This window comes from Episyrphus balteatus, chromosome 4 (assembly GCF_945859705.1).
Source record: "Episyrphus balteatus chromosome 4, idEpiBalt1.1, whole genome shotgun sequence".
NCBI classification, from domain to species: domain Eukaryota; kingdom Metazoa; phylum Arthropoda; class Insecta; order Diptera; family Syrphidae; genus Episyrphus; species Episyrphus balteatus.
In genome coordinates, this window is record NC_079137.1 from 46801859 (window position 1) to 46815696 (window position 13838).

At 28.3% G+C, this 13838-nt stretch overlaps 1 protein-coding gene across 4 annotated transcripts in view; it reads left to right on the forward strand.

The window, feature by feature from the left end:
* The window catches only part of LOC129920100 (protein enabled), a 110577-nt gene that overhangs the window by 64085 nt on the left and 32654 nt on the right, over positions 1-13838 (forward strand). For all 4 annotated transcript variants that reach the window (XM_056001293.1, XM_056001294.1, XM_056001292.1 and 1 more), the window contains one exon: positions 7349-7518. In XM_056001293.1, coding sequence (XP_055857268.1) covers positions 7514-7518 — 5 coding nt within the window. In that variant the 5' untranslated portion in view covers positions 7349-7513. The remainder of the gene's footprint in view (positions 1-7348; positions 7519-13838) is intronic.

Sequence of the window (13838 nt, forward strand, 5' to 3'; positions counted from 1 at the left end):
AAAATTTTCTACACGCACACTCTTCTAGCGTTTTGGCATGGCTCTGCGAATGTACGAGGTACGTACATATGCATGCCTCAGCAGAGCGGAAATTTAAGACATTGTCAGCATTGCACCACGATTCCGGAAGGAGTCTCTCTCTTTTTCTCTGTTAAAATGCTCCAATTTCGAATCCTTTCCTATTGTCCTATGAAAAAATAGAAGAACTCACCCAAATACAAAATGGAAAATATTTTAAATGGCTGAAAATGAAAGAAAGAAGCAGAAGAAAAGGGGGCGACTCCCTATAGGAACAAGAAGAGGACATTGAATATCCGCATAAGGCGCATATAACATATTCAGTTTAAATTGGAAATTTCCACACGACGAATATTGTGCCCATAGTTATGGTGTTTTATAGTCACGGATGTAAAGTTGCAATTTTTTTAGGTAGCCATTTTGAATTTGAATATCTTTTAAACCACTGCTCGAATCTTAACCATACTTCCTGGAATACTTGAGTATTTTCGATTGTCCTCAAATAAAAAACATTACACATACGTTCTCACACTATATCTCGTGTATTGGCAATCCATTCGTACTGGAGTTTGATTCGCTTCACTTCACTTGTTTTTGTTTTGTGTTTTTGAGTTGAGCTCTTGAAGTTTCGAGAAAATCTAAAATTCACCCCTATATAATCCACACGTCTCTTCCGTTGTCCCTTTATCTACTTTGCGTTCGTGGATGTTTGCAAAATATTTTAACACCCCTGAGGGCGAGGGATGAGAATTGAGAGCGAGAGGGAGAGAGAGAATGAATCGCTTGTATTTGGTTTTGCAGTTTCGCAATAAAAACATTTCATCGGCTTAATGAGATTTGTTTTGTACGCTAGTTGTTCACGCAGGACTAGGCTTTATAGTCCTCGTATACACCATTTACCACCACCCGCAACCCCATTCCAATTCACCAAGGACGACACAACATATTTAAATTGGTATTTTTATTTCCTCAACTGCGCGGTTTTATTGTTTGTTTTTTTTTTTTTTTTCTTTTTTTTTGGTTTAGAATTTCAGGAAATTTTTAATGATTCTGAGTGTTGAATTCAAAACAAAGCAAAAAAAAACAAGCCTCTCCCAATTTAAGGGTCACATACAGGTTGAGAGGGTGCTCGATATATGGTCACAGGAAGTGTAAGTATATTGTGTATTTTAACCATCATATCGGTCTGGTGTTTAGGCAAAATAAAAAAAAAGATTGACGTCTTTCAGTGTTGTACTTGTAACTTGGGTGAATAAAAAAATAATGTAAAACAAAAAAATAAAACAAACAAAACAACAAGAAGCCCCGTATGTATTGATGTTAAAGTTAATTTGTCGACACAGGGATAATTAACCTAACTGTTTGCACAAGTTAATGTTAGAATGTTTTGTGTTTTTTTTTTTTCTTTTTTTTAAGTATTTTTATACTTGGAATGGCTTAAAATAAAGCTGAATTTATTTATTTCCGTCATTAGGTATGGAAGTTTTTCTTAAATTGGGTTGACACAATTAGGTTGGAAGTTTGAAATGTGCGAAAACAGCCAAAGTTAAAAATGTAAATACAACATGCACACGTCATATTTGAGTTAGAAGGTTTGGAAAAAAAGGAGAAAATTGGTTGTGGTTTTGGTAATTTTAATTATATTTTTGGGAAACATTAATTTTATGGTATCTGTTAAAATTGGCTCTCAATACTTTTTGTGACAGTAAAATTTTAACACATTAGAACTTGGCACTTTTTTAACAGTTAATATTTTTGTTGCAAGGTATTGCTGTAAAAATTAAAAATCTATATTATTTGGTTATTCTAGCACCTTTCCGTAGAAAGTCTCAAAATGGGCGGTTACCGCGCTTCCTGGCTAAAGTTCTTAAATTTTAAATTGTTTCCTTTGTATAAACTACCAGCTCTACCATTCTACCAAGTTTCGAGATTCTACTATAATCCAGAATAAACACCAACTTAAGCTAAAGTTCATTTTAATTTTTTTTTTTTCAAAGTTACTTCATCTTTAATTTATATAAAAGTGTTTGACATAAGTTTTTTACTCTGAGTATATTTTGACCATTTTGATATATACCTACAAAACTTTTAATACAATTATTCCCGACTTTGTTTGTGTCAAACAGTTACCTTAATTTTCAAGAAGTTTTGCTTTACGGAAATGTGTAAAAAAAAATGTTTAAAAAAATTTTTTTTTTTGAAAAATAGTAAAATCGTCATACAAGTTCTGTATCCTTTGTCCATTTTTCAAAAAGTTTGGAGATCGATTTTAAAAATTCGTTCAAGTTTAATAAAATTTTCAAAAAAAAAACAGACAAAAAAAAGAGGCTACTAGTTATAAAACCCCTTTTTTGTTGAAATCAAATTGTACTATCTTTCGTTTTGAAAACTTTTTCTTGAAAACAATAACAGGACAAATAACAAACCAGTGTCACACCGTATAAACTTTTTTCGGAGTGCTCTCAAATGAAAGTTAGAAATTGAGTTTTTATATAACTAGGAAATTAATTTTGATGGAATAAATTTTGATAAATTAATTGTTCCCAATTAATAGGCAATATTTTAGTGAGAGAATTGCAAAAAAATTATGGGCGGAAGAAGCAAAATACTTTAGCAAAAGAGGAAATTTTTGAAATTTTAAAAGAATTGCATTTGATCGAAAACCGTAAGATGAACAAGTTACCAAATTCTGAAAGACTTAAAGTTGGCCTATCAGCATATTTCGTTTGAACCATTAGGTACTTTGAAACACCCTGTATAACAAAATAGAACTCAGGTGGTGAACTGAATTTTTGTAAATTTTTTTTTTGTTTCAAATTTTTATCATTAATTTTCGAAAATGTTATCGATTTTCAAACTGATGCACAGTGTGTCGTCCCCTTATGATAAATCACTTTTTTTTTTGTTAAAAATTAATATTTTTGCTATTAAAATATAATTTAGAAGTGTCAACTCATATGAAAACATATTTATCTTACAAAATAACCCAGGTTATGTATTCAAAATAAGCTCCGAAACATGAGTACCTCGGAAATCGAAAATATTTTGAGGAATTTATGGGAATCTTTGAGAGTATATATTTCACGTTTGGTAATTGTTTGAAAAATTTTGTTAATGTTATTTTGTTTATTTGAGTGTTGTTGTAAAACGTATAACAAAAAAAAATTAAATTTATAAAATTATATATGAGTTATTAAAATTTCTTTGATAAATGGCCAAAAAAAAAAAAATTTAATTTTTAAACTTAATTTAAAAAAATACTTATTAAATCATATCGATAATTTTTTATATTATTTTGCCATAGGCTTATACTTAATATTGGCAAAGTTTGGTCTGCTTCTGTTTGCGATTACCAGAGATATTCACATTTATGTGCTACGAGTCAAGTACTCAAAATAATTCATTTTTTGAGAAACATCTTCAAGGGGATCACAAAAATGAAAAAATCGATGTTTTTAATAATTTTTAGCCATACACAAGTAACAAAAAGCTGTTTATGTAATTAAAAATATTTTAAATATTGTTTTCAACAAGAAAAAAATTATATTTTTCTGCATACTAGATTTTTAATATAATTACTTGACCCGGCCACGCTCTACTGTGTATTATAGCGTATTTACCAACCTCGCCGATATAAGAATTTACGAAACGGCAAATAAAACGTTATTTCAAAATTTGAAAGCGATTGACAAAAAACTATTCGAGATTTGCTATGAAACGCAAATAAACATACGATTTTTTTGTATAGAGAATATAAACAAAACAAGTTGACTTCAACTTAAGATTTCTTAAGGTAGAAAAAAGATATTGAAAAGATTTAAACGGGCTTTAAAAGAAAACATTTAGTTCTTTTAGAAACTGTCACAAATTTATTTAAAATAAATCACCACGTTCAAGAACATAACCTCAAAAACTGTTAAAAAACGACATTTCAGATTTTCTAACGGGAATATTTCAAAAACGTGATATGATAGAATTTTTCTGAGTTCGGATTCGAGATCAGCACACCAAAAACCTTACGAAAAGTATATTTTTGTTTATATATAAAAAAAAAAATTAATTTTGCTCACAAGTGGCTTCTTCAATAAATGTTAATTTCATAAATTATACTAAAAAAAAAAGTAATAGGTTGTTTAATTTGTTAACTTGTAATTTTTTTTTCTATTCCTGCCATAAAAACACAAAAAAAGATATTAAAACTCCAAAAACTTAGCTGCAAGTATTTATGATAAACTTTTGTATGGGCTCGACACACTGTGTGATGATAAGAATTAAGAATTGATTTTATCATGTTAGCAACGAATTTTGATGCTATTTTACGTTATTTATCTAAATAGGATCAAATAAAATAAATAGGTTTTCGAACTTTTTAGCATATGTATAACTAGAAAAGTTGATTTTATAAATATTTTATTGCCTGTAACTTATTTCATCTTCATCTAATTAAGATCATTAGTATATCGTCGAAAAGATACTGATACTTTTTTTTAATCAAACTGAAAATATAAGAAACAAGGACAAAAATAAAATAAGTTTTATGATTATGCGAAAACGCCCCTTTGGCAAAACATACAATTTTAACAATCTTAGCAAATGGTTAGGAGTAACTAGATACCTACTTTTTTTTTTTAATATTCACTTGCTTTGTGACTTTGAAGGTCATCTGTCAGAGCCAATAAACTTTTTTAATGAAAACTGAATTTCATTTTATATTTACCATTTATCACTCCAACTTACATTTTAACTGATAAAAATAATAATATTAAAAATAAACCCGAAAAGTAAATTAAAAAAGACTTGGTACTTTATCACATATAGTAAGCTATTGGCTGAGCTCGTAACAATTTGAATTCAATTATTCTTACACTTCTTTAATTTACAAAGAAAATCGCTTAAATTTACTGCTTTAATAACTTTAAATCTCTTTTGATCATTTAAGACTCGAGCAATAATAAAAACAAAATTAAGCAATTTATTATCCTGTAAATTAAACCTCATCCATTTAAAAAAAATTCTCATATTCAAGGTATTATAAAAATAACAACTAAAAAAGAAGATAAATCGAACTTTAAGAGTCATCGTTTCAATATATATTTTTTTTTGTAAAGAGTAATGTGTCATAAAACACCATTTTTACAGTCTTATCTGCTACATTTATTGGGACACACCTACAAACACACATTTATTTATTTCGCTTTCTGTCAATATTTCCGATATCGGAAGTTAAAAAATAAAAAAACATGAATCTTTTCACCCCAAAGGTAATTTATAAAAAAAATACAAACCAACACACTCTCATCTGAGTCAATTTTGCTTTTAGGCCAAATCTCTGCCAAATATCGATTTTATTTAATTTTATTTCGATTGAAAGTGAATGGCTTGTGAAGGTGTGATGAGGGCGAAGGGTTATAACAAGGCTTCTTTAAAATAGTCCTTTAATTTGAAAAACGAGCTTATTCCGCAAAAAAAAACAAAATTGGAAATAGCCCAAATGGGAATTTATATATACGTATACAAAAATTGGGAAAAGGATGAGTTTGCAACAACACGCCTTAACTCCACTTTCATCATAAGGATATTGTCCATCGAGCTGATGAAAATTCGATAAATAACAATAATTTCAGAGTGAAAGGCGACGCTGTACATATGTTGGGGTAACACTAAATCCTTTTTGTTGTGATAATCATGGGGGATGATAACGGTGAGTGTGTGTATCACGCTCTCTGGTGCTCCTGGGGGGATCAATAACAACAAAACTCTCGCGTGCTCTCCATTTCAAAAACCCTTGCTCTTGGTTTTTGGTTCGTACGTCTTTTTCGTTCGTCATCATCCAGATACCTCCTAACTACTTTGAGAAATCCTTGTCGGGTTGTTGTTTTGGAATGGTGGCGGTACGAGTGATGTGTTTTGGGGCAATAACCTGATTTCTGTGATGACTCTCTTCTTCTTCTTCTTCCAGAGCAACACCGCACTAACTATTTCATCCGTTGTCGTCTCCTTTGTTGTTGTTGTCGTCGTTCATTTCTCGGAGTTATTATTCTGTATATCTTCGTTTTTTGCTTTTATTATATAATTTGTTTGCCATTCGAATAATGATGTTGGCGTTGAAGCACATTCGGATGTGAACTGAGAGGGTGTAAAAAAAAAAGATTGTAGAAAAAGGCGAACTCTCTGTGTCTCTATTATCATAAGACATTAACCTCATTCATTCACTCTTTTGCTGTGCTTGGGCGCAGTAGTTGTTGTTGTTGTTGCCTTCTTCGCTAGCCTTTTTCTGTCGCATTCAAGAATTTAGAACTTAAATCCACGATTTAGGGGTGTGTAAAGTTGCTTATGATTTCTGGAAAATCCTTACATGTTTGGGTGAAGATTAAAGTCATTTGGTTTCATTTTTTCAAGTTCTGAAACTTATTTTTCACAATTAGCACCTAAAAGTATGTAACAGAATTTTTAAAAATATTTTCAATGTGTTTCTATCATTTTTTTTATGACCCATTAAATCACCTTTATGTGCAAGTATTATCTTAAGTTAAAAACTAAACAAGAAAAATAAAATTCTACAAGAATAAAACATCAGGAGATGAAGAACAAAAAATGAAAGAAAGCAAAAAGCTGCAGAAACAAAAAAGAGCAAAAAAAGTTCAAGCCGACACAACGATGACGACCGACGACGAAGAGAACGACCGACAGTGACAGTCCTTCCTTCCCACTAAGCTACCACAAATGAGAAACAAATGGAATTGACGAGATAAGAATACAATTTACAGAAATGAAAAAAAAAAAAAACAACAATGCAAGGACATAGTATATGTAGTTCTTGTGGACTCTTCTTGACTTCTGGAGGTGCTTTTTAACAAGTTTCCACTTTGTTGGAATGGGGCCTCTGCATGGGATACACTGATGATGATGATTCTGTATACATAAGACGACGATTATCTGCTGATGAAAAAAAAGAAGGGTTATGGGAAGTTTCTGAAACTATTTAAGTTAAGATGATAGTTGGTTTGCAATTTGTTCAAGAGTGGTTTTTTATTTGATAATTCTGGGGGAAAATGTTATCATAAAAATAAAGAAAAATGTTTATTAATTTCTGATCAAAGCCTTAAAGAAGTTCAAACCATAAAAAAGTAATGGTATTCTATTAAAAAAAGTTGGCACTATAAAAGTTTTTTTTTTTTTTAAATCACCCCAATGACAAATCTAAACTAAACAAAATTTATTAATTTATACAATATTTTTAAATGTTGATCAAAATTGTATTTTTTAAAATTAGTTTTAAAATTTACAATTAATAGTAAAAATAACATATTTTTCTTTTTATTTCTTTCAGAAACACTGTCAACAATCTATTCCTTCCCAAAATCTTCAAAAAATTCCTAATCGAATGTGAAACATTTTTGGATAAAAAAAAAAATTCCTTTTTTTACCAAATAACGCATTTCTTCAGAAACATTCAACGAATATCATATAAAATTTGATATTACTTTTATACAAAATGACGTAAGTAAACATAAGTTAAATTTTCCATTAATAAGTAAATAATAATAGAGTGAAAATCGAAGATTTAAAATTTATCAATAAATCAAAATGTCTTTGTCCAGATCTTTCCAATCTTATTTCCACAAATAGAAGAAGAAAAATGAATACTTAAAAACGGCTCTTTTTAGAACTTTCCAAAAACTATATTTTGACAAAGACCCCTAAAAATGTATTAATATTAACATTTGTTTAAAGGTTAAATTAAATAAAGCACTAGGTTTCCAAAAATATGCAAAATCGGAACATACGTGTAGATACCGTGAATCATTGACAATCATTGTTATTATAATAATGCATATCCTTAGGTATAAAAATTACAATAAAATAAAAATTTATATGGTTATAATAGTGGATTATCCTCTTATAAAATAGCATTGTGTAGCACAGGCGTTTAACTTGATTTTAAATGATGTTGCGAAAAACGTTTTCGAAGTGTCACAATTTTTCTACGCTTCGCTAGAAATTCTGTATGTTGAAAAATTCTGTATTCAAAATACTGTATGCCAAAATACTGTATGTCAAAATTCTGTATGTGCAAAATGCTGTACGAACAAAATTCTGAAAGTCAAAATTCTCTACAGCAAAATTCTGGTGCGCACGCACTTTTACATTATCAAAACGATATTTTTTACAGCATTTTTACAGAATTTTGAAATACAGATATATTTAAAAGAGGGTTTACTATTTATTTCTAAGAGATCAACTTAATAAAGAGGCAAGCTTCTAATGCTGATTAATCTAGGTACTTTATTAGGAGCTTCGGAAAAAAGAGAGAGAAAACAAAACTACACTTATTTAAAAAAACAATCTGAATTAAACCACGTTGCATACCTAAAACGGATTAAAAAAAAATTAAAATATATTGATTTTGACATTTTTTTTTTGTAAAATGTATTTTTTGTATGTTTAAGAAAAGTTTGATTTGTGTTCCTAGAATTGATTTACTTTTTTACTTTAATAATTATGATAGTATAAAATTACAACTTTACTGTCAATAATTATATTTAAAGTTACTATTTAGTGTTTTTTTTATCAAGGGAAATTTCTTTAAAAATACTGTATTGAAAATACAGTATTTTGTCGTACAGAATTTTACAAAACAGAATTTTGCAAGTCAGTATTTTGTCCATACAGTATTTTGACGTACAGAATTTTGTATTTACAGTATAATGACGTACAGAATTATGGTCTTACAGTATTTTGACCCTACAGAATTTTGTCGTACAGAATTTTGACAAGCAGAATTATGACCCGCTCCCAATTAAAAATACTATAAAGTCTATAGATTAAAAATTGCCGATGTTGCCGTATTGTTTTTTTAAATTAAAATTATTTTTTTTTTTTCTTTTTTTTCAACAAAACCATTTTTTTTGCTTAAACTTCATAAAACAAATGATATCAAAAAATTCTCTAGGTAATTTAAGGAAAACAAATATAAGGGAGTAAGAGACAATTTTCCATCGTTTAAGCGATAAATGCAATTTTCCCACAATCTGACTTCAAAAAAATGTTTCGAAAACAACGGCAACACCTACAATATTTTAAAATACATTTTTAAAAAGCCAGAAGCTCATTCTTACCTCTTAAATTTAAATCCACTAAATTTAATTAAGAGTTTTTGAAAAAATGGCCCTCAAACTCAGAATTAAAAAAAAAATGTTATTAAAAAAATTTAAAATGACTTTTTTCCAAAGTTTTTCTAATAAAATATGAATTTATTTAAAAAAAATTTGGCTATAAATGTTATCAGTTGTATTTCGAAGCAGAAAAAAATAATATATATCACACTTTTGAAAAAAAAAAAATAAAAAATAACTTCAATTTCAAAGGGCTTTTTTGATAAAAACTGAATTTTTGCATTGAAATAATTGATTTTCTCAAAGATTTTGGCAAATAAGAACTTCAAACGTTTGCCATAAATAATAAAAAATAACTTTATATTTAAATGTTGAACTTAAAAAAAAAATAAGTTAATTTTTTTTTCAAAACTTTTATTAAAAAAAGTTCTTCGAAAATGAAATACTTTTTAATTTTTTTATAAACTGTAATACATATTGACATTTCCTTTTATAATTTCAAATCATAATAAATGTGGCCTAAAAAATTTGAAAAATAAATGCATTTTATATTACGAAAAAGTTTTAAAAACGACTTGTTAAAATTTTGTCAATAATTTTTTTTTTCAAAAATCTGAGTTCAATTACCATTCTTTCAAAAGCCCTTCATTTAATTTTCTTTATTTTAATTTTATAAATAAGAAAAAGCTTCTAGCTTTTTCTAGGTGTTGCCGTTGTCTTCAAATGTTTTTTTTGTGTTTGAAGTAAATTAATAAGAAAATTGCATGTATCGCTTGAACAATGGAAGATTGTCCCTCACTCCCATATATTTTCTTTCCTTGAATTTCCTAGACAATCTTTTGGCATCAATTAATTTTTGAAATTTAAGAAAAATTTTTGAAAAAATTTTTTTTTGTTCACAAAAATCTTCAATTAAATTTAAAAAATCAAAACGGCAACACCAGCAATTTTTAATCTATAGACTTTAAAGTATTTTTAATTACTGACGTTTGAAAAAAAAAGATCATCTAAATCTAAGCTGTTCGGCCGGGTTCCCTAATATTGCCAATTTTTGAGCTTTAGTTACTCTACTAAATATGTATTTTGAATTTAGTCTTAAAATGTGTTCTTTTAAAAAAGAAAACGTTGTTTTGATTGCCGCCTTGTTTTGATTGCCGCCTTGTTTTGATTGCCAACTTGTTTTGAATAAAAAAAGTCATTGAAAAAAACGTTTACTGACGATTCCAATAAATTGTCTGAAATTTTTAATGAGTCAAAAGTATCCAAGCAGTATTATATCTTGTCATAAGATACACATGAGAGTTTTCAAAAGTCTTAAAAAAAAATATTTCAAAAACTTCCTTCCTATTTATGGATATGGTTAAGTGTCAACGCTTATTAAGCAATTTTCTTACTTGGAGTTTTTTTTTTTTTTCTTGGAATGAAATATAAAAAAAAATACTGCACACATTCAACGAAGTTCTCATTTGTCTTGGTTGTTGTTGTAAGTAGTAGAAAAAGCAGCCTTTTTTGTATTTTGAAGAAGCGTTTCAAATTTATTATTCAGTGAAACTCATCCGTTCAATGTGCATTATATGCACTTTTTTTTTATGATCGCAGCAACAGCAGCTATCTAGCGATGATTGTTATCTATATATTTTTTTTTTGCTTTTTAACACTCGTTTCACACATGCGGTCGCAGCCGCCGCCGTCGGTCGGCCGAGCCGGTATGATTAATATGCTAATTTGCCGGCCTTAATTGAGTGAACGCAGTCAACATCACAACATCATACTCATCGCAAGTGCATTCCATCGACGATTTTTTTTTTCATGTTTTTTTTTTTTTTTTTTTTTTATTATTACAATCAAATGCGGTGATGAGAAACGATTAAGCGAATGAAATGAGATGAAGTTGATGAACCACATCACCGACAGCCACTTAGTACACATTCATATTATTATAATAGTCGTTGGAGAGAAAATAGACAAAACGAAAATGCATCAGAATCATCATCACAAAACCAGATAAATAGATAGAATCAGATATCAGAGTCGAGACTCGAGAATTATAAAAAGTTTATAAATTGAATTGTACAAATGAGATGGCAGCTAGATAAAATCTGTAATATAAGGCAATGCACTGAGGAATGTCATTTTTTATTGCCCATAATATGAATTACACATTCCTGCTTGTGATACACACGCATACATTGATATGAAGGTAACTATAAGGGCAGCAAGTTACGCAAGATATTTGTTTGTTTTGAAATTAACCAAAAATGAACATGAAATTACCATAATTGATGATTAGATGAAGGTTACAACACCTGCAATCGAACATCGAACCAAAATTGGAATTTTAATTGACAAAAAAATATAATTATTTAACTTTTTTCGTGAAATTGAAGGTATAAAAAAGTGGTTGTCTGTAAAGTCGGTTTTACGTGAAAACGTCATAAGAAAACAGGTTGTGTGCTTTTGTTAAAAAACAAATATTATTTAAAAATTATTTTTTTGTCAACTTTCTTTTTAAAATTTATAAGATAATAAATAACTTAAAGTACCTAAGCTGAAGATTAAGACCTGACATATTTATATCTGTACGTTTTGTAGAAAAATGGAATAACTTTTTGAATCATAATTTACAAGAAAAAGTTAAAAAATTACCTTTTTTTCTCATTATATCAATTTTTTATATGAACAGCTTACAAAAAAATTATACCATTTAAAATTCTTAAGAATAGAACCATATTTAAATTTTTACAATGCGAAAAAGGTGTAAAAATAATTTATTAAAAACAATAATTTTTTATAAAAAAAGGGAAAAAAATCAAATTTTATTTTCTTCCATCATCAAAAAATCCATTTTTTATAGGACAACCTTTAATAAAATTTATACCATCTGAAAGCCTATTATTTCAGCTCAAAATATTTACATTAACTTTGTACCTACAAGGCTACAACCTACAACATTAAAACCCGATCAATTTTCATCAAAAAAGCAAGAAAATCAAACTTTTTTTTTCCTCAAAATTGTGAAAACGAAATTGATTGAAATTTTGTACAAACATAGTCCTGCCTTTTATTTATGTTAATCATATGTTTCATTCATTTTATTTGTAAAAGAAAAAAATATAAAAACAAAAAAAGGTTAAAAACGGCAAAAAAACTTGTTTTTCCTGTTATTCAGTAAAAAATCATATTAAAATTCCAAAACTTGCATGGCGCATGGCTATTACCTATATATGTTTTACAAGTTTTTTTTGATTTTTTGAAGCTTAAAAAAATTGCGAAAAATAAAAAAAAACACTTAAAAATACCCCTAAGTAGGTGTTTTTTAAAAATTCAAATTTCGAAAGGCAGAAAATAAGAAAAAAATCCGTTAGAGACCGCAGAAAATGGCGTCACTTTTTTGTGGATGCTGCCATGGTGCATCGATTTATAAGACGTTATCACGTCAAAAACGAAACATTTTTATGTTTGTTTTTGGTTAAGAACCACCCTAATGCACATTTTTATTTTAAAAATAATAAACCATTATAAGTTGAATATTTTTTCAGAAAATCCTCCAATTATTGTATATTTTTTTTGTATCCCTACACCTACGAATCCTTCAAAAAAAAATATAATAATTGCAACTTTTACAACAAAAAACTGCTGAAATGAAACTCAGACTGAGACCGAATCCTTTTGACCTAGATTTGTCATCATTTTTTCCTTGAATAACGAAAAAAAAATAAAATAAACTTAATATAACCAAAACATAACAGGAAGCACTCCTCACTTTCAGAAGGAAACTGCTTTTAATTTCATTAAAACTACACAACACAAAAAGTGAAATATATTTCCACCAACCAACAACCGCACCCTGATGAAACAAAGTGAATGAAAAAAAAAAAAAAATTAAATTAAAATAAAATAACAAACTATATATCTGTATTACATAAACACAAAATAATAATGAAGTCAACGCCCATTGGAGAACTCGAGAAGCAGGAGTGCAAAAACGCCCTTAAAACTTAAGGGAACGATTACACTTTAACAAAAAGTAAACTAACATCTAAAATGTAGGTAGTATGCCTCATCAACCCTCTTACTCTTTCTTTCTCTCTCTGGAGGATCAACCTGTTTTTTGTTTATGTTTGGATGCTTTGGTGTTGTACCTATACACATTGTCAACTTGTTTTGCATTGGGCTAGGCTAAAAGGGATATGTGTGTGTGTAATGTGGTTTTTTGTCAAAAGTGTTTTGCTTTTAAGCAAATTATAAGGCTAAAGTTGCATTAGATTTGCATTGTTTTTAATGTTTTTAATGAAAATTCTTGGATAATAAAGTTCTCAATTTGGCATTTCAATTTAGCTAGATTGTAATTTATTTTGATTTTTAAAGATAAACATGATTTAGCCTAGTTTCTTAAAACTTTAAAACTTATTTTAACAAAATATTCTTCGTTGTAGTCTGTTAATTGAAGAATTATGTTAGATTTAATGTTTCAAAGTACAAAATTATTTTAAGAGTTTCAACATGTATTTACGCTTATCTAACAAAAAAAAAAAATAGTTTCTGTTGTAAAACTTTATTTGGAAAATCGTAGTAGGTAGAAACTTAATTCCTTGAGCAATTGCTTCTGAATGAATTTCTAAATGAAAAACTTCCGAGTAAAATATTTCATCAAAAGCTATTATCGGTCTCGAAGTTTTTTTTTCAAAATAAACGAACCACCAA